Source organism: Vanessa cardui, chromosome 2 (assembly GCF_905220365.1).
Source record: "Vanessa cardui chromosome 2, ilVanCard2.1, whole genome shotgun sequence".
NCBI lineage: Eukaryota > Metazoa > Arthropoda > Insecta > Lepidoptera > Nymphalidae > Vanessa > Vanessa cardui.
The window spans coordinates 5,442,659-5,464,036 of record NC_061124.1 but is presented as its reverse complement, the minus strand read 5'-3'; the positions used below and the strand labels follow the sequence as shown (position 1 = coordinate 5,464,036).

The 21,378-nt window shown below is 30.9% G+C and overlaps 1 protein-coding gene across 2 annotated transcripts in view; it reads right to left on the bottom strand.

Annotated features, from left to right (window-relative positions):
* LOC124540424 (nose resistant to fluoxetine protein 6-like) overlaps window positions 1-21,378 on the bottom strand; it is a 63,873-nt gene that overhangs the window by 27,409 nt on the left and 15,086 nt on the right. The window contains exons 1-2 of one of the 2 annotated variants that reach the window (XM_047117986.1): window positions 18,214-18,294; window positions 15,630-15,949 (exon numbers count right to left, since the gene is read on the bottom strand). In XM_047117986.1, coding sequence (XP_046973942.1) covers window positions 15,630-15,867 — 238 coding nt within the window. In that variant the 5' untranslated portion in view covers window positions 15,868-15,949; window positions 18,214-18,294. Of the gene's footprint in view, window positions 1-15,629; window positions 15,950-18,213; window positions 18,295-21,378 lie in introns of those variants that run through there. The other variant, XM_047117976.1, reaches the window with a different exon arrangement.

Sequence of the window (21,378 nt, the reverse complement as noted above, 5' to 3'; positions counted from 1 at the left end):
CGATAACATCTAGGTAGGTACCTACTCATCAAATATTCTACCGTCAAACAGAAGTACTCAGAATCGGTGTATTCCGGTTTGACGGATGAGTAACTAGATGAACAAGAGACTTAATATATTACTTCCCGAATTTATTGGGAATTGCATTGGCATTGATGATGTAGGAAGTAGCTAATATTTCTTACAGTACCACTGTCTATGGACGGTGGTGATGAAAGAAAATTTACCATCAAGTGCCCCATTTTCTTGTCCGCATACCTATATCATAAAAAAGAAGTATATATTTATACGTTAAAAACTATATAACGCTAAAGGTTTCGTCAAGTCAACCTTTTAGTTCCGGTCTATTTATTTACCAACTTTGTCCCAATTCGCCCTTCTCTTTTTATTCACACATGATGTTGTTTAATGTTAATTTGATGCAAAAACTTTCATTAAAATGTTCCGAGCCGTTTCGTTAACATTTGCATACGTTTATTCGAAAAACAAGGTGACATAAGAAATATTAATTGAAAATTATCTGAAGATGAAAACATCGGGACATCCAATCTGTCTGCTTATGTATTATGTACTGTCTTCATAAGGAACACTAATCTAGCGATTTCTCCTTAACCTCTACTGTACAAGACGTGTGTTCAAATGGAATACATTAATAATTTTCCGTCTGTATGTATGTCAGGCCTCGCAGTTGATATACGAGTTAAAGGGTGCCTTAGCCACGAACTCCGAAACTAGATAAACATTAAAATATACTTTATTTAAATAGGCCTTTAAAAGCATTTTTAAATCGTCATTTTACAGAAGTATATTAAGTAAAGCTACGAGTTCGTAATGTTAATTCTACTGAAAAGAACCAGCAAGAGACAGTAGTTATTTATTTCCAACTTTAAAATAAAAATGTATTTTAGTTAAATACAATTATATAATGTACATATATATCCTACCTGAAAATCAACAAGTATCAGCTTCATGCTTTTTTATCATCTTGTGTTGAATAATATGCTTTTTATATTAATGTTAAATTATTTAAATTATAAACTATTTATAAAAAATATAAACTATATAGTTGCTCAGATACATAGATATATATGATGGCATTTTGTACACACATAGTACGGGTATGCTATATGGACATATTGCAAAACTTTTTACACTAAAAATACAAGCGTACGTTTAGGAATGCTGGTTACCTCATTTCGTATGCCATTTTATTTGAAATACCGCTAAAGCTACGTTGCAAGTCAAATCGATCTCCAAAAACGAGCGTTAAAACTAAACGGGTTAATTGATTTTATAGACATACAAACACAACAATACCCATACAAAACGAAAACAGGAAATAAATTTCATGTTCACGAGTTATTAGTATTGAAACAACTAAACGCTTAACATTAATATATAAACTATTTACATAAATAATAAATTATTAAAACTCTAAAAACATAACTAGGTTACTCGTCCAATTAGCTTGCGCATAGCCATATGCAGTGTGTATACAATTAGACATTATACATATATGTACGAATTAAGTATTTACCTAATCAATACCATAGGTAAATCCCGTCTTAATTTCATTAAAGCAAAACGATGTTATTAACTATAAATTAAGCAATATCAATAATAATCTTGAACTTACTGGCGGTACTTTAAAAGCTAAACACAAAAAAAACTCGATTCTAACAAAAATACATTTCTTTTCCTTTCGTAAAAGACAAGTTACGTTATTTTCCCCAACAATAGTTGGCAAACACTAATAAAATAAATCAATCGAAATTCTATCCCTCTTTGATACTCTTCGGTATTTCAAGAATATAGGAAAAACTAAAAGAACCTTGTAAAACGAACTCAATACGAGTAATACACACTTGTGTAAAATATAACGCAGCTTTTGGATGATTATTACAATAATTTTAATTATTGTTACCCAACGTAATGAGAACGCTATTTCTGCGAGTAATCGAACAGTGCGTGTGAGAGAATAATCTCGTCCGACCTGTCCCCTTACAGCCGAATGTGTAGATGAAGAAATGAATCGTTCACTTTCACGGATTACTTATGAAATTCGCGATTCACATTACGTTGTGTACTTTGCGCAAGAACCAGCCGCGTGGAGTACGCACGTCACAGAACAGAAAATACTAGAAATAGCATTACGTATGTATAGACAACGAAATAAATGAAATGAAATGTATTATAATATTCGATTTTTAACAAAACTTAGCTCTATTTCTGGTATAGTTTTAATAAAGATGCAAATTGTATGTTCATTGTTAGATGACAAATCTTTGCATCATAGTATAATGTATATTTCATAATAATCAAACACACTGTGTTAAACATTTGGAAGATCCCATTGCATCGTTCTCATAACTTGTAACGTGAAATACGTAAAATATTTACGTTTATTTTATATGCTCTTTAACTCCTTATTATAGTATTTTATCTTTGTTAAGTTTTCATTTTAATAACGAAATAGTAATAAAAATAAATCGATATAACCTATATCGAATAAAAAATAATAATAATATACTAATACTAATATCCATTTTGGTTTTTATTTTTCAAGGTCAATATTGTTTACGCCGCTAAAACGTATCGTATGTAATATATACTATATTTAAATGTGTTTAATGTTAAGTTGATGGTGGTATTTCAATAAATAAATATCTTACTGTTCTTTTTAATTGTGTTCAGTGTAAAGTAGATGGTGGTATTTCAATAAATAAATAATTATCTGTTCTGAGAGAAGCACTCAGCCTCAAACGACGAGCAGTTATGTCACACCAATTTGTCTACACGTTGCATTGCCTAATACCCATTGAACGCACCTGCTAAGGTTCATCTTCAAGCGTTATTTATTAAATTGTTCCTTGCGCAATGTCGGATTAACTATGAAATGTTATTACGCTCTGAATTATATACGAGTCGACGATTTTGTACCTCGTTACGAATTAGATGAATCTCACGGCAATGATGGGATTATCTCAGCAACTCATACGTATGATCGAAATCGTATCAGGCATATTCCTCAATAATTTTGGGCAATATATGTGTTTATCATCTGATCAAATACATTTTTAATATAATTACACACATGTCATAATTTTAAAAATAACAACAACAACAACCTGTAAATTTCTCACTGCTGGGTTAAGGACCCTCTTCCTTTGAGGAGAAGGTTCGAAACATATTCCACCACGCTGTTCCAATGGGTTGGTGGAATACACATGGGGTAGAATTTCGATGAAATTAGACACATACAGGTTTCCTTCACCGCCGAGCACGAGATGAATTATAAACATACATATGAATAGTAGTGCAGGCAGCCAGGCAGGGTTTGAACGGTCAATCATAGCTTAAGATACACGCGTCCTAACTACTGGGCCATCTCGGATCAATAAGATATCAACATTGTTAATTTCATTTTATCGCTTAAATTTCATAAACTCTTTCGAAGTCGGCTTTCATATTTATGGTTGAGTGTGTCTTTGGTATTTAAGTAATGCAATAACATTATTTAAATAACCAATTATAATGACACGAGCTCCGGCGTTTCATCCACGTGCGCGCTCCGGGTCTTAACTTGTCATTTCTTAATAAATGAGCTTCTCTTATTATATATGTATCTTTTATTATAACAAAATATTATTATTATACTAAGACTATTTTGTAGATATTCTTATTTATTATTAGGCTCCGTCCGGTAGTCCATGTAGGTACAGGTTAACTGCCAGAAACGGAATATCGTTTTTCAAGAGTTTTCAAGCATCTATATGAGTTTTAATATTTCGTATTTTTTATTGTTTCTTACTTCTACTACTTATGTAATATACATATTATTTCGTGTGAAAACAAAATAATGTATTTATACCAAATAATGATATTTCTACATATCTAAAGCTCTATTTTCAAAGTAACATTATTACGTTACAGTGAAGTAGACATCGTTAACATAGTATATATTTCACCATAATTACACATGACCTTATGACATGAATTTGGGATCGGCATAGTTTCTTACCTGCACGGCAAGAACTAAGCAGATCTTGACAGCCAGCTGCCTTCCTAATTTCAACGTCTCTTTTCAATTTAGCTGGTGGATTAACTCCCCGCTAGAATTCAGCTCTTAAGGGTTCGATTGACGGATATCACCACTTAAAAATCCTTAGTGCTATACCGTCGGCTCTTAAGCCTCTACGGGTACGATGGATCCAATTCATATTGTCAGAATTTTAAGGTGCATTAATATATATTAACAATTAAATAGATTTTTTTGAATATGAGGCATTACAATATTCGTATTAGGTAAGATGATAATGCGTCAATATTACCTACATTCTTGGCACCTAGGAATTACATATTAATTTTGTAAACAAAATCATAAACTCAAACATTCGACGAATCTAAAACTCTTTTATTACGCCATTACAAAATTGATATTTTTTATATATACATTATACATAAATAAATATTGGACAACATCACATACATCACTCTGTTATAAGTAGCTAAAGCACTTGTGTTTTGGAAAATCAGAAGAAACGACGGTAGGTACCACAAACACACACCCCAAGACAACATAGAAAACTAATGAATTTTCTACATTGACTCCGCCACGTAAGATTTTTTATTGTTTTATTTATCTCTACAGACATGATGTCCATCCGTTTGTCGTATCTATCGTTAACTACATATTTTTTTATTCAGGCAACATTATAGGGTTTAAATTTAAATATTCACAGATAGATTGTATACCACAAAGAAATTATGAACGGAGCACTCACCTTACAACAAAACAAAGAATTTAAATAAGGTTAGGTTAGTGTTTTTATGACTTTTGACGACCTTTTCATGGGTACGCTACTACGAGTTCGATTCCCGGCCGCGTCGATGTAGAAAATTCATTAGTTTTCTATGTTGTCTTGGGTCTGGGTGTTTGTGGTACCTTCGTTACTTCTGATTTTCCATAACACAAGTGCTTTAGCTACTTACATTGGGATCAGAGTAATGTATGTGATGTTGTCCAATATTTATTATTTATTTATTATGACTTGACTGAATGAAAAATACCTTTACCTTTATACTGTCTAATAAAACAGTATGTTTCGTTTATAATCGTCCGACCATTTGTTTACAATTCCTGATATATAAAAGCGTATTGATTTTCTCGTATACTTGCCAATCCACAAATATCCCTTAAAGTCGGTTCATAAAGAATGATGTTATTAGCAAGAAGCCTACATGTGCTAATTCAATTTTGAATAGATTATGTAAAATAAATTAATTTAGTAATAATAAGAAATTTCTCTTATGAATAAATACATATTATGTTCTTGGACCAAAACCGCAGAGCAATAAATTTTAGATTTAATTATGAATAAATGATTATAAATTGCTTTACTACGAAAACGAATAATACATGGTGAATAAATGTGTTGGTTATACAATTATACGTCCGATATTTCAAAATGAAAATAGTTACAAATAATTCAATTTAACTTATTTAAATTTGTATTAAAAATCATTTAGAAACTTTTTTCATATAAAATTCTAGTCCGTAATCCCTTAAAGATTTAAAAAGGTTTAAATAAACATTCTTTTGAGTCTGTTGGTAGCGGGAAAATAATGTTGCATAATAATAGTCTCGCCCGCCCACAGCCCGCCGGCCGGCTGTTTGAACCGAGGGAGCGATGCAGCGGCACGGCCTGCGTGAGCCTCATTACTTGCGAGCTGTGACGGACCGAGTGCTCGTAATTCCTTCACACATTTTCCTCATCTCCATCTAGGTCACAGATTACATATAATTCATTCAAAATTCGAACAAACTAGTTTTTTAATCATTAACAGATTACGCAACGGTGCTATCGCAGGACAGGTTTCACTCGAAAGTGCTTTAGAAACTAATGTTATGTATAAATATGTGGAATGATGTAAATGACATTTTCGCGAATTATAGTAAACATGACGATGCCGTTTCGAGTTTGTGATTCATTATTCATTTTATCCGGTTTTGCAATTCGCTATTACAAGTGGAGAATGGACAGTGAAGCGGTAACCTACAAATGAATTATTCTGTTTACTCAATCTGAGGATAATGAAGCAATATAACAAGTTATGAGGCTTGAGACACGCCTGAATAGTAAAACATACTCAACACAAGTGATACTCCAATTAAAAGGATTAAAATTAAGTTTTGTTACCAATGCACGTAAAATAAAATTAGAAGTAAAAATAAGTGTAGTGTTACGTGTCTTAATATAATAAACTAAAAACAAATTATCACATACAATCCGTATAAATTATGTACATATCTCATAATGTTTTTTTTATATAAAATGTTATTCTAAGGAAATTTGTTTTTTTTTATTCTTTTTTATTTAAATCATGTAATAGTTAATTCCAAGTTTTACTTTATATATCAGCTCAGGGTAAAACTAAAAAAGATATCGAATCCGAAACCGATAAAAAATAACAGAAAAGGTTTTATGTGTTACATAAAAGAGTTCGAAGTCGGTGCCAAGCCCTTAAAAAATTATAAACTTTCCAAACCAACAAGGTTTGTCTGCTAAGAACATATTCTTCTTTATTTTTCTATGTCGGTTAAAAGTATAAACTTAATAGTTTAAGACACATAAAGCCTTCGCTGGGGTATTAAAGTCTTGAAATGGAAATATTAAAACTTTTATAACGCTTATAAAAGCAGAACTAGTGCCTTTATTAAGACCTCAAAGAATGCTCTTTTATAAAACAGTCTTTGTTCCAGACGGCTTATTAACTCTTCCTACTGTGATTGTCATTGAATAAAACAATTTACCATTTCTTCTTTAAATTTTTCCATATTTTTTTAAAAAAGAACTACTGAAATAAGTTCTAGTGTACTTCTCGATACTATTTATCCCAGAGAAGAATTCTCCTTAATATGTAATCTCCATATTATTATTTTTTTATTTAAAATAAATATAATCAACTATATTTAATAATAATAATAATACATTTATTTATTCTCTCCCACACACATTACAGTTTATTTTTGAACCTTATTAATAAATACCTTCGTGTGTGGGCAGGAGCCCAGATAGGTGTACAAAAAGGTCGCCCTGTACCAAGAGTCTCCTGCCGGATCGGAACTATATATTTATTTAACGACTTTTCTTACGAAATACATTATAAAATTAGTACTAGCTGTTTTTTTGCGGATTCAAATTATCTTATTTAATTTCCGTCTATAAATCCTTATACGAATCTCAGTATGTTCGTACATCATACTTTTATATAAAATCGACTCATTAATTTAGTCGTCATGAGGTAACATACAGACATACTTACTTTCGCACATACTAATATTGTACTGTAACTTTAATTTTGCACAATTGTATAGATATTTTTTTACCTACATTTATCACAGATTCGCTTTTAAAAATTAAGGAATGGTAAGAATTACTACAAGTACAACGAAAAGCTTAGGTAACACATTTGTAATTTATGCGATGTATATCTTCAACAAATATTAACATAAATATGTATGTAAATATTTACATAAGTAATTCTACGCTTACATTATATATTTCGCTGGCAAATAAATAGATCAAAATCACCCTTGGAAGAGTCGTCTTACGTCTCTGTGGATAACAAGACAGGAGTTGACATTTAAATAAATTACGCTCAAGTAACGCTCCGTGGAAATAAAATATTTTATCGTTTATTTTTTCAGAAATTGATGGCACAATACATTTTCAGTATCTCAAACAAATTGAATGCGATCGTGAATAAACTTGAAATTTACATAAATAAATAAGCAATCCGATCATCCGTGCAACATCATTTATATCATTTTTTTAAGTAAACAACGTTTTTTCTTATTACCCTACACTTATTCGCCATGTTTTATATACAAAAACCTTCTTCTAGAATTACTCTATCTACTAAAAAACCGCATCATAATCCGTTGCGTATTTTAAAACATCTAAGCAAACATAGGGACAGACAGCGGCAAGCGACTTTGTTTTACATTTTATTACAATGGCATTTTGAAAAACATTATATCCAATAACACTTAACGACTTTTTAGGTCTTTTCTCTATAATCACTCACCTACTCTTTCTTCTAGTTGATACAAATAATACAAGGTATTGATAGTTGGTTGACTGGCGAGAAGTTGGTATCATGGTATAACGGCCGAGTATATAATACTAATATGAAGGTATTATTAGAAATATTTCTGTTTAAACATCAAAGCGATTTCTTTTTTTTGTAAACAATTATCCGACACGAATCTTTTGCAATATCTTGACAGAAGTGTCAAATAAATGGTTTCGAATCGCACGTGACAAAAAACAAAGGGACTAGCTAGGGAAGCTACGACTGAAACTTTTAATATAAAAAATGTATCACTTCTAAGAATTTGTACTTCTAAGACTTACATGTCTGAAGATATTGTTTGCGCAGTTTGTAAATTACTCAAAAGTAACTTCCTTCCTATCTCACGGATGTAATAATTACGTATCGTACAGTGTTTACATATTGGCAAAAACGAAGACTATTGTTATCAAGCAACGAATTATTACGAGGGAGGGATGTAGTTATACAACGTCTGCGGAGTGCGAACTCACAATCGGCTCGAGCTAATTACCGACACATCTGCGAGGAGAATGGAAATTGCCTATCGAATGCTCGTAATACGATTTAATTTCGATTTATTAAGTCAGTTTTATCAGACTTTTTGGAAGGTTATTATTATAATTATATAATTGTGTAATATGCTGTCTAATTCTGATTGCCACATAGGTGTAGTAGTTAATAAGGCCAATCGAGTGGCCCATCATGGATCCTGGTTTGGCAAATAAAATCTTGTTATGAGTAGCTGGTTGACGTTTGCAAATCAATATGCCTTGGGAGGAATGAAAACCTGGGGTCGTAATGCCTGACCTCCTATCGGTCGTGTATTATCTCGAAGTACAAGAGTAGAAAGCATCCGTCTATGCGTATGTACTTAAGCAGTATAATATCATCAGCAGCGTATTCTCAAACGAGATCAGCCACTGTAATCGAAAGATTAAGATAATATTATTATCATGAGTCAATTGTGTAGACTCTAAAATTTTTCAACAGAATATTTGAAGATTTGTAGAGATTATTTAATAGAAGACTGCTTACTTAACTAACGTGACTGGCTGGCTGCCTATCAACAATGTTTAATTTAATTTTAGGTGATTATTGCTTTTCCACAGTAACATATTAGTTTATAGATTAGTTTATAGATTAGATAGTACAACGAAAAGAGAAATTATTCTAAGTTTGTTTAGTTTACTATTTATAAAATATGTCTATATTTAAAAATAATATATTGGCTCTTTCTGTGAGGAAAATTTGACGAAAACAAAACATTCAAACTAACTAAATGTATATATTGAAATTATTAATCTTTAACATTAAAACGATTTTGCACTTAACGTATTCATTTAAATATAATTCACTCGTTATTAAGTCATATATAGTAGGTATCGTTTACAATAATACGTTTGGATACAGAAAAAATAAAGCTACGGAAAGATCTTCGTGCACCAACAAAACAAAACATAATATACAATTCGGGAGTTTAAGAGACATTCAAGCTTTTACGCTTTGTAACTATCTTGAAAGCTGTTTAAACTTTAATAAAAACTCTCTTCGTCCGTATTGTGAATGCTTACGACCTAAGAATGTAGCGACTTGTTTAAAATACGTTCATGTCTTCCGCTTACCAGACATTCCTCTGAAAAACATATTTTTACACCAGTATTTATTTAATATACTAGCGCCCTCGGTTTTGCTTGCGTTTCAGGGTGATTGTCATCTGTTAGGCAAAGAAACCAGCGTATGTTCTTTCTTGGAGTACAAACTTTGCTTCATACGAAACTTCATCGAATTCAGTTCAGCGGTCTGGTCGTGTAAAAGCGACATACAGACAGATAGATAGAGTTACTTTCACATTTATATTATTAATATAGATATCTAATTGACAATCAACCCAACTTCGTATAAAGAAATAATGTTTAGCTACTTATACACGATTTATAGATGATAAGATGAGATGAACAAAATTAGTCATTAGCCTCGAGCCAAACGTTCGATCCAGTATCCGTTTATTTTTAAATTTGTTTTATTCATTTTTTTTTTAATATAAAACAACTTATTCAAATTGACAAAGGAACATAACAAATTTTAAAATTAAAACGGAAAGGTTTTATTATCCCTACTATTATTTATTTTGATAAGATCTCTCTGTGATACGAATTAATATGACAAATCAATTAAAAACACATACTGATCTTCTACAACCAGTTTTTAGTAGCTATATAGTCTTTTTATATAGTCTGGCGCATGTCTTGTTATTTTGTTGCGTAAGTATTCATATAATTCCTAACATCTTTGACGAAAATTCATTACAAAACATCAAAATTTAGCTACTGATCATTTAAACCGCATCGTTAATTTTAAAAGAAGTAAGTGCAAACTGGATAAATTCAAAAAACGACTTTGTTTTTTACTACATAGGGTCGATTTTTTAATCACAAATTATTTTTATATGAAGAATATGAAAAATTAATTCGTAATAAAATAAATTTTAAGATAAGGTTAAATGTTTATAGTACAGTGCTTAAAAATGTCTACTTATATTTAAATGTTATGTACTCATCGGAGAGTACATATTTTTTCATAAATGAAAAAATAGGACGTACGCGAAACTGGCAGGTAAGAAATCTCTTTATGAATTATAAAGTGAATTCTCTAACATTTCTGTGACTTATATGGCTATAAAAAGAATTCCACTGACGCAAAAACCTTATTCCTTTGTCATTTTTACTATGGCAAACATTTTTAACATTATTTACTAGAAATTCAGGTACTTATGGATGAGGGCATCGAAAATTATATATGTATGTATAAAATCACTTTTGTCTTTTTTTATGTTGGTGGTAAATGAATAAAAAAAGTTACATGTTTTTATTCTTAAAGGAATGTAAGGAGCAGTTTTATCTACATGATTGGTCTGAAATTGGGGCATTACGAGCTCTAATATATCTTCAAAATCTTGCATACCTACATTGTTTTTTAATTTTTTTTTCTTTTTTTCCGAAGCATTAAGTAACTTACTTATTAATAAATGTGACGAATATATATATCACCATAAAATTTTTAAAAGGCGTGAGATAATTATCCATCTCGCGAGATTGTAAACGGTAATTCATCTTACAATAAAACGTATGCAATCGTAAGTTTGTCATCTTACCTTCGATAAGTCTAATTGAATAATATAATGATAAATAAAGCGTAATTTTTAGTAGTATGTTACGTTGCAAACACAAACTTTTACAAATCACGTAGATTAATTCAATTACTTAGATTATAATCTAACGGTATCTCCTATGTTACGAAGACATAATTTTATCATCTAAAAGCTATTTTGATCTTTCGGAACTCGTTCAAAATTCAGTTGAAATGTTTGACTTCTATATTAAGTACATTAAAATGAATTTCGATAAAAGCTAGCAATATACTACTAGAACTTCTTTACTATTATAGCTGGGTTCATGCATTGACTTCGACGATTCCTACAAAAGTATAAAAATATAAAAGATTGGAAAGATTCCGCGGGCGGAGTTAAAAAAATGTTACCTAATAAAAAAGATATTACGGAACGCGCGTAATGTGGAAATATTATTTCAGTTTGGTGGAACGAATACAAAAAAAGCCATTGTTCAATGATGAATGTCGCACGTATTAGATATGTGCTCTGAATTCATTGTCAATGCGCTTGACACTTCATAAAATACTTTTCTGGAGGAGTTTTCGATATACCTTTAAGTAATTCAAAGTGAGCGTCATTTATAATCCGGCAGTAACTTGGAAGACTTCCAAGACTTCGAGCTGAATTATTTTTAAAAGCATGTTCTCTCGTTTATATTTTTCGTAATTTTTTTATTTACTTTATAAATACGTCTACATTGAAATGAAACTAGCTATAACGGATTTGAATCGCGTATATTAATTATTTTTAACATCCCGACGTTTCGAGCACTTTACAGCGTTCGTGTTCACGGGTAGAGTCTACCTGTGACCACGAACGCTGTAAAGTGCGTTATAGCTAGTTTTATTTCAATGTGTAATCGCGAAAATTTAAGACAACATTAAATACGTCTACAATCATTATTATTAAATCTATAAATTGTTAAAATTAATGGCTATATAATGAATACGATAATATTTGCATGTTATAATATTTTAACCGACTTGATAAAAAAGTAGGTACATGTATGTATGTAATATTGTTAGTATTTAATTATATTTGAGTATGGTGACCCACTCAGGCCTCCAAGTACGTGTGCTTTTGCATTGTGCATTCATTTCGCAAATGTATGTTTGTCCATGAATTTCTCTAAAACTAAAAGTCGTATTGATATGATAATTTTTAATCCAAGTTCGGTACACTTCAACTTAAATTTTTTTAGGAACAGTGTAAGTTTTATTAAAGATGAGTTTTCATAAATTTATTTTATTTTTAGTTCCTTTTCGGTGTTTCTAATTTTGAAGTCGGTTTAATTTTTTATAAATTATTTATTATTAATTGATTGATTGATTTATTGGAACATGTTAATTTATTATTGCAAAATTGTAAATAAATTTATACATTTGTATAATATAGTTCAATACAAATAAATAATAATTATTATTTTTATTAGATTTTACTTCAAACTTTTTCAGTCGGTAAAACTAATATAAATTCTGTAACAATTCGCGACGTGCCAAATCGCGTTCATGTAAAAAAAATGTTTCGAATATTCGATTCGATTGCATCGAATAGATATTTGAAATTGAATTTCAGCTCTGAAAGTTTTATCTTGAATACAAAATATTCTAGGGAATTGTTTCAATAGACGAATGATACCACAAGAATTTTGTGACCGAAATTTTCTGAGTATTATTTCTCAGTAGATCATAATTTTGCTGTCAACTGATAACTCAATACTATACGACTAATTACGACACTAATTAAGATATATTATACGCTAAGAAATATGTAGTACGTATTAAATATCAAAGTGGATATCATTACAAGAACAAGAGACAGAAAACGTTAGGCATGATGTCGCTAGATAATAACAAAAGTTTAGATATTTATGATTTTTTGTTTCTGTAAAATATTTTTTCATTTGAAATATTCCAAAAGTAAAATTGTGAATGAAACGCGTAGCGTGCGACGATCCAATATAAAATGCCGGCGACAAGCCTTCTGCGAGCTTTTTGTTAGGCGTCGTGTAAACGTGACGTTCACGCATATTATATAATAAGCCAAGGAGAACCATTTACAACGCATTCAATTGTATTGAGGTCAACAATCTTACGCTATGGTAATTTTAACCTTTTATGTCACTATATGTGTTTTTGCGTCTCATAACAACCGTAATGAATTAACGTTATTTCTAGGTCACGGTTTGTCACGCTTAGGGTAACGTATTTAGTTAAGTATTTTAGATTCGCCGTTTTTGGAAATCAATTAATAAAATATAGAACAATATCGCTTCTTACGTTAACAAATTAATGTATTTTTAAAACGTTAACCTCTTTTGATAACATGACAGATTATAAAATCATCGGTGTATAACAATTACGTCATAAATTGTATAATATAATTATAGTCATAATACCCTAATAATGTTGAAAAAATGCGTTGTTTCCCAATGAGTGGTTATAAAAAGATAAAAAATTATATAAGAAGTAAAAATTGGCACAGATCATATATACGGGTGTACCATAACTCGTCAGTGACCAGTCAACTACCGCTGGTTTGTACTTGTTCAAAGAATTACATAATTAACCACGGAGGCATTTACTACGCCGTAATTATAGAATGAAGGAGGTCAATGATCTTTGAAACCTATTCTGGTAGGTATTGCGTAAAGCAGGGCTGTCCAAAGCACGGACCGCAGCGCGTTTTTGATTTACCGCAATTACAAATTCTGTATAGATATGAATAATTTTGACAAATTTTTTTGAGCACCCATTCAACAATGACGACAACTTGCAGATTTTAAAGAATTAGGAAATTTTATCTTATGACATGATATAATATTTTAGTCATTAATTGCTTTTTCCTTTACTAATTTTTTTTTTTTTTTTTATGTTTACACGGCTCACCAGTATTCCATTCTTTGATAAAGTATCTCGGCTGAACAGCCCTGGCAAATTAGACTCCAAATATATTTAATTGACTTTTCAACTTCAAATTATTATAAATTAAAATTATACAACAATTTGAAACATAAATTATCAATTTAATGATTGCATGTTGCATCCTTATTCATGTCTATTAAATATAGCCTATATGCTTGTTTAACGCATTCATTTTATTAATTTAAGATTATTAATTTCGATTTATAATTGAATATCTATTATAATGACCGCATTTCAAAATGATATTAATGAGCGAGTCTGAATCAATTTGATAATTACATAAGTGATATACCATTAAATAATAATTATATAATAATTATTTATTTTTAGGCCTTTCAATTACATAATTGATCAATTTAATTTATAAGACATAAAGTAAATTTAGTAATTTATGCCGGTCAAAGTATCCGATCGTGCTATAAAATTGGTCAATTATGCTAGATATAACATAGTGTTCAACTGTGTCCGTAAATACACGTGAACTGTGTGCTTTTTAATTTTATACTCCACAATTTGAGAGATCAGATTCAGGTCGAACAGATCACATGCCCTTGGCCTACTATTCCTTAACATAAATGCCTAATCTAATCTTATAAAAAGCTCCTGAAACAAGATGTTACTAATCAGGATATTATAATAATGTTCGTAATTTAGAAACAGCTTCCTGGAATGTTCCCGACGGACTGAAGAATAATAGATCGAAGAACTTACAAGATTTGTGGCTTTAATTATCCCATCGCGCCGTAAATCTAATTTAATTCGCTATAATCTCTTGTGGAATCGAGGGCTCGGACAAGTCGTCGTGTAGTTTTTGCCAAACAATACCTCGGATTAATCGGTGATATCATTTCACATTATTTCTTTTTTGTTTCAAAAATATCGAAAAACAATTTATGTTTTCCAATATTTATTAAAACCACGACTTAAAATCTAGTTAAGTACCATTCGATTTATCAAGGTCGAAGTGTTTTTTTCAAATCTTGCTTAGTCGGTTACAAACACATAGAATACATAGTACGTAAACCTGCTTATGTCGAAAAAGTTTATGACTATATATATCAGATAGCCAGAAGTGCTCAGCATTAAAACAGCATATGCTGCATATGTAATTTTATACTTATGATATTCTCTCAACTGTAACACCAGTAATTAATGATCATTTGTTTGGAATGCTCCCAATATGATGTACTCCAAAACGAATTCATAAATTCGTTATGGTTAAGCAAATTACACAATGGTATATTTCAGAATTTATCAACAAGACCAGATTCCGGAAATGCTTACGATTTGTTGATTACTTGAATCACATTTATTATGTTAAGATTTATAAGTAAAGAAAAATTGTACTAATTTATTTAAAATATGTATTGAATAAAAAATAAATGGAAATTAGTTGAATTGATTTACATTTTACTTACTTTTAGAAGCCCATAGCAGTCCTTGATTCAAAGCAGTGATGTACTGCCTCAAATCGGCTTCACACTGCTCCGGCAATGAATGATTCGCATTCAATATGTTTATCCAGTCGTGGTGCTCCAGCAAACCCTTCATCCACGCCATGCGAGACGCACTCACGCCCTCCGTGGAGTTCACATCCCCACTAACAACACTCACCAGCACAAACAATGTCACGTAAAACATATTTGTAACATACATTTTCACTGTATCAATGAAGCATTGCCGATTTTCAACGAAGTAAATTCCCGAAGGCTGCTACGATTTCACACACATCGCATCTCTGAAACAATAACAGAAATATATGAACAAACAGTCTAACTCGTAATACGAGAATATTGCTGTATCACGACTTCATTCGTTCATAATAATCCTCTGGGAATCTTTCATTTCTTCAGAGAGAAAATAGTATCTCAGTTATTATGGGGTATAAGTTATCAACATTTTGCGTATACAGATGAATATATTTTTATTTTTTCAAAAATGATTTATGTCCTCTTCTACAACAAAATAACCATTAGAAAAATGACCAAATTTACCAAAATCTATGCTAATATTATAAATTCGAAAAAGGAAATTATAGCATTAAATAAATTGATATGATACTTTATTTTTTTCCCCCTCACTCTCTCTCTCTGTTTCTCTACTTCAATTAAACAGATACAATATAAAATTTAATCTAACAAATTCAAATATAGCATCCGTGTCTGAACTAGATAAATTATCTACGTATAACTTATTGCAGACTTCAGTGTTCTTCCGAAGGAATCTAACAATGATATTTTATAAAAAAAATTATTTAAACAGATCGCTAAATATATTTTAAAATACATACACAATACATGATAAATTATAGTAGGCAAACAATTGAATTAAAAATGAAAATAATAATAATAATAAATAATAAAAATAAAACAAGAAATTAAAAAAACATTTATGTGCATTTTTATTTGATAGTATGCGCAGAATTTTATGAGTTATAATAAAATACTTGCACATTTCCAAAGTACGAACATGTTTTCACTTCAAAGATTCTTAAGCCGATTTTCTTGACATACTTGTTCAGAATTTTTCTCCTTGCTTCCAGATGGCTTTAAGGATTGAAATTCATTTCGTCGATACTGACTCAATTCCTTTAGCATTACTCGAATTGGAAAATACTTCTTATTTAATTACAATAAAGAAAGAGACGCAAGATCGTTGGAATTAAGACAATATGTTATTGTTGTTATACGAGAAATAGCTATTTTATTAGTATTCAAATATTTTTAAAAAACTGTATGATTATAAATATTGCGATACGATTTATTGTACTTAAATCCTTATTCGTTAATGACTTACAATTAAAAATTAAAAAATTGATTTTTATTAATACGTTGTTAAAGGCAAATTATTTTAAGGATATCTTCGCTGATCATAATTTATTTATACGAAATGAATACGGTGAATCTTTTGTATATAAATTTTTAAATTGTTCGTGTATAGTTTTTCTTATTTATTTTATTCCACGTCGCTAGGCGTTGATAAGCACAAAGACTTATGCAACGGACTTCGTTGGAAAATGCATTATTCTTAAGAGAAAAACAGTATAAAATTATTCTAGCCTTCTTTGTATTCCTAACTTATTATTTAAAAACATGTTAACTAACAACGACGATGGAACAAAAGAGGTTTTTAGTAGATTAATTAATTTATTTACATCGTTACATTATGTGTGACTATATTTTTTGGTGGATCGATGGTAGTCTTAGATATATCACCAAGATGCCAATTGCTCTTAGACTAGGTAAGGTAAAAACAAAAGGCACCTAACCTGACAATGGAAAATAATTTACAGCCGACATTATGTTCGATAAAGTCCTGAGATCATTAATTGAATGTCTTGCTAATTATTCACGTTCGTATCTACAATCCAAACCAAGGCTGATTCTGATGGTAGTTTCAGATTGAATACCATATATAATAAATAGCTTGTTAGATTTTCATACACGTTTAATGTCCATTTTAGAAATTTAGATTTCAAAAGTTTGTTTTTATACGAGATGATATACAATTTATTACAAAACATATAACATAAAAAACACCGCGATAACAATTCTCAGTACACTTCTATTTGGAATAACTTCAACGTAATGATACAAATTATTTCAACGTAATAATATAATAACAATAAAAATAAACGTAGGTTTTTGTTTGTCCCCTTTTCACGCCTCAATTATTATACTCGAATGTTTCAATATCAAAAAGTTTAAGTGATTGGCCTGTTCGATATTAACGAAACCTCAAATGATTGTTATAAAAATCTTATTCGTTTGTTAAGTAATTCAAATAATTATTTTTTGAATGGAATATGTTATATTTAATATGTAGGTGACCCTGTCAGTTGAAGGTAGTAATTTCGAGCATTAAAAGATATTGGAGCAGAAACAAATATTAACCATAGATGGATTAGAACAAAGCGCCAATATATACTACAAGATTTTATGATAATGAAATAAAAGAAAATAAATATTAGCGACACAAGACTCCTTCTTATTATTACCTTACCTTAAAGGTGGGCCTTTATATTTCAACTCGTATAAAACCGCAAGAAACCTAACTTATATGCAGGTACGAAATTATAATATAATTGATATTAACAACTAAACAGACCCACTGTTTGGTCCAGATACTTTAATACAATTAGTTGCGATAAGTAAGTCAGGGCTAGCAACCACAAATGTATAATAAACATCTTAATAAACGCAGATCATGTCTCCTCGACTTTGTATACTGGGCTTTGTTCGTATTACTGCAATACGTTCCGAAATATACGAATCTGTTAGAATGTTTCTTTTATAAACAAAGAAAATACACATTTCCTTATTACTACACAAATGAAAGGTCCTCATCACAAAAGAATCGTATGTACTTTATGTCCTACTGACCTTTGATGGATATTAAAAATGGATAGGACCCGCATTATTCTTGTTACGTCATATATCTCGTACTTTTTATACTTATCAGTATATTACGTACGATATAATGTAATTGCAAACAATGAACTAATGATACTTAAGGGATGTTGAGATAGTAATAAAGATACATAATATTCACTATTTACGCTAGATTTTTCATAAGATCAATAAAATAAATCGTGTTTTTTTTATTGTATAAGTTGGCGGAAGAGCATATAGGCCACCTGATGGTAAGTGGTCACCATCACCCATAAACAATGACGCTGCAAGAAATATTAACTATTCCTTACATCGTCATTGTGCCACCAACCTTCGTAACTAAGATGTTATGTCCCTTGTGCCTGTACTTACACTGGCTCACTCACCCTTCCAACCGGAACACAACAATACTGAGTACTGTTATTTGGCGGTAGAATAACTGATGAGTGGGTGGTACCTACCCAGACGGGCTTGCACAAAGCCCTCCTACCAAGTAATTGTGGTGTTAATAGTGTTAATTGTACGTCAAATTTAAGACTGTTTTTTAAATTTTTTTATAGAGTTCATGTTTTAAGTTGAGAGTAATGGTTGCCTTCTCCTTTATTCATTTCCTTAAACAAACTTTTCAAACAACATACGCTCCTATTAAGTTTCAAGAAGAAGTTATAACTTCTTCTTTATTCATTTATCACTCAGTGTTGCAGCTTTTAAAATAGTTTTCGTTTAAGATATAATAACAACTGTCTCGTTTAATTATGAAAACTAATTACTCTTATTTAAATAGAGAAGCAACGTTGTAACTGATGATTTTATTACCATAATTATAAGATATCTTTTATACCTACATATATACACTAGCGACAGGTCCCGTCTTAGCACAGCTTAGAGTGCAATACAGATTGTAAATATTCTACAGAATTTGTTTATATACGAAATCACATTAGAAACTACTAAAATTATCAGTGTTTCTTTACTATATCGTCCATGTATTATGTACAAAAACCTTTCCGTCGAATCATTCTAACTATTAAAACAACCGCATCAAAATCCGTTACGTAATTTTAAAGAATTAAGCATACGTAGGGACAGACAGCGGTAAGCGACTTTGTTTTGTACTATGTATTGATATTAAAATGAATTCCTATTTTCCTTGGTACGCCATAATACTTGAGAAAGACTTTTATTTTTATCTTATGTATTTTTATCTTTTTGTCTTATGAGTAAGTATAGTAGAGTAAGGCAGTATATTTTGAAATATGCATATATTTTTCATCTTTAATTCAGTTTGAGTAGTTAAACAACGATGTGTCCTTTTCTTTCAAATGTCAAATCTAAATATGACAGAAAGAGTTAAATACTGTTTAATTAATCACGTACCTACTGAACAACGTTCATAAGCAAAGTCGTAAGCACTAATTTATTTTCTAAAACTTTCTCGGGCGAAACATAAGATTCGTAAATTAAATATAAGTTATCGCCCAAACAAATATAGAAACGAGCGTTTGTTTGTTAAAAAATTTCCCAACACAGGGAATAATAAAACGTAGCGATGCTTTGTTTAAAAATTAACTAGAACAATGCAGTTAACGATATAAGCCTAGTTCGTAACTCGTTCTCAATATCAAGTACGAACGCAGCAAGTTGCACCGCAACCCACTTGCCGTAAGCTTGAAAATTTCCATTAATTTTAATACCATAGTTTGTAGTTTGAACAGTTTTTATACGATAACACGAAGTTGAAAAGAAAGTGAAGTTTCGGAGTATAGCTAGAACAAAGTTTATATTTAATTTTAAGTTGAGAACAAATTATTTCAATAAAACTAATTATAACGGATGAATCGCGTATATTAATTATTTTTAAAACATCCCGACGTTTCGAGCACTTTGCAGTGTTCGTGGTCACGGGTAGACTAAGATGACATTCGTCTATTTGAAGAACAAAGGAAATATTATTAACAACTACCGCCAACGATTTCTCAATTGATATCTTGAGTAACGTTCCGGTTGTACGCAGAAGGCACTAACTGTGTCTTTAGGTCTTGCAGTCTGTTGGATTTGGGATTTCAAATTTTTAATAAGTGGATCCCAGGTGTTAGAAAGTCTCCAACCATCTTCTCTATTACATCTTAATTCATACATAGTACATCTTAATTCTATAAATAAAAACATTCAATTTACTATGGAATTAGAGGCAAATAATTCTTTAGCTTTCCTTGACATCCTTATTATCAAGAATCCTGACAATACATTAAGTCACACAGTTTATAGGAAACCCACACACACCAACAAATACCTCAATGGTGACTCGCACCACCACCCTAGCCAGTTAGCTACCGTTGGCAAATCTTTGTTTCAGAGAGCCCACCATCTCTGCGATGCTGAACACCTAGAGGACGAGCTACGTCAGGTCAAGCTTGCACTCCACCAGAACAAGCTGCCCGTGCCTCGCCAGCATTGCAGAAGCCGTATCAAGCCACCCACAGTTGAGCGACAACCTGCACTTCTACCATATGTGAAGGGAGTTACAGACAGGATTGGCAACATCTTGAAGCGAGCTTCAATTAAAACCGTTTACAAGCCTCATAAGAAAGTGAGCCAGTTCTTGAGACCTATCAAGAGTAATATTCCCTTACAAACTGCAGGAGTATATAAACTCGAATGTGAGTGTGGTTTATCTTACATAGGCCAAACAAAGAGAAGTATCGGTACCAGGGTCAAGGAACATATAGGAGATGTCAAAAATAGGCGTTCTTCTAAGTCTGCAGTCTGTGAACAT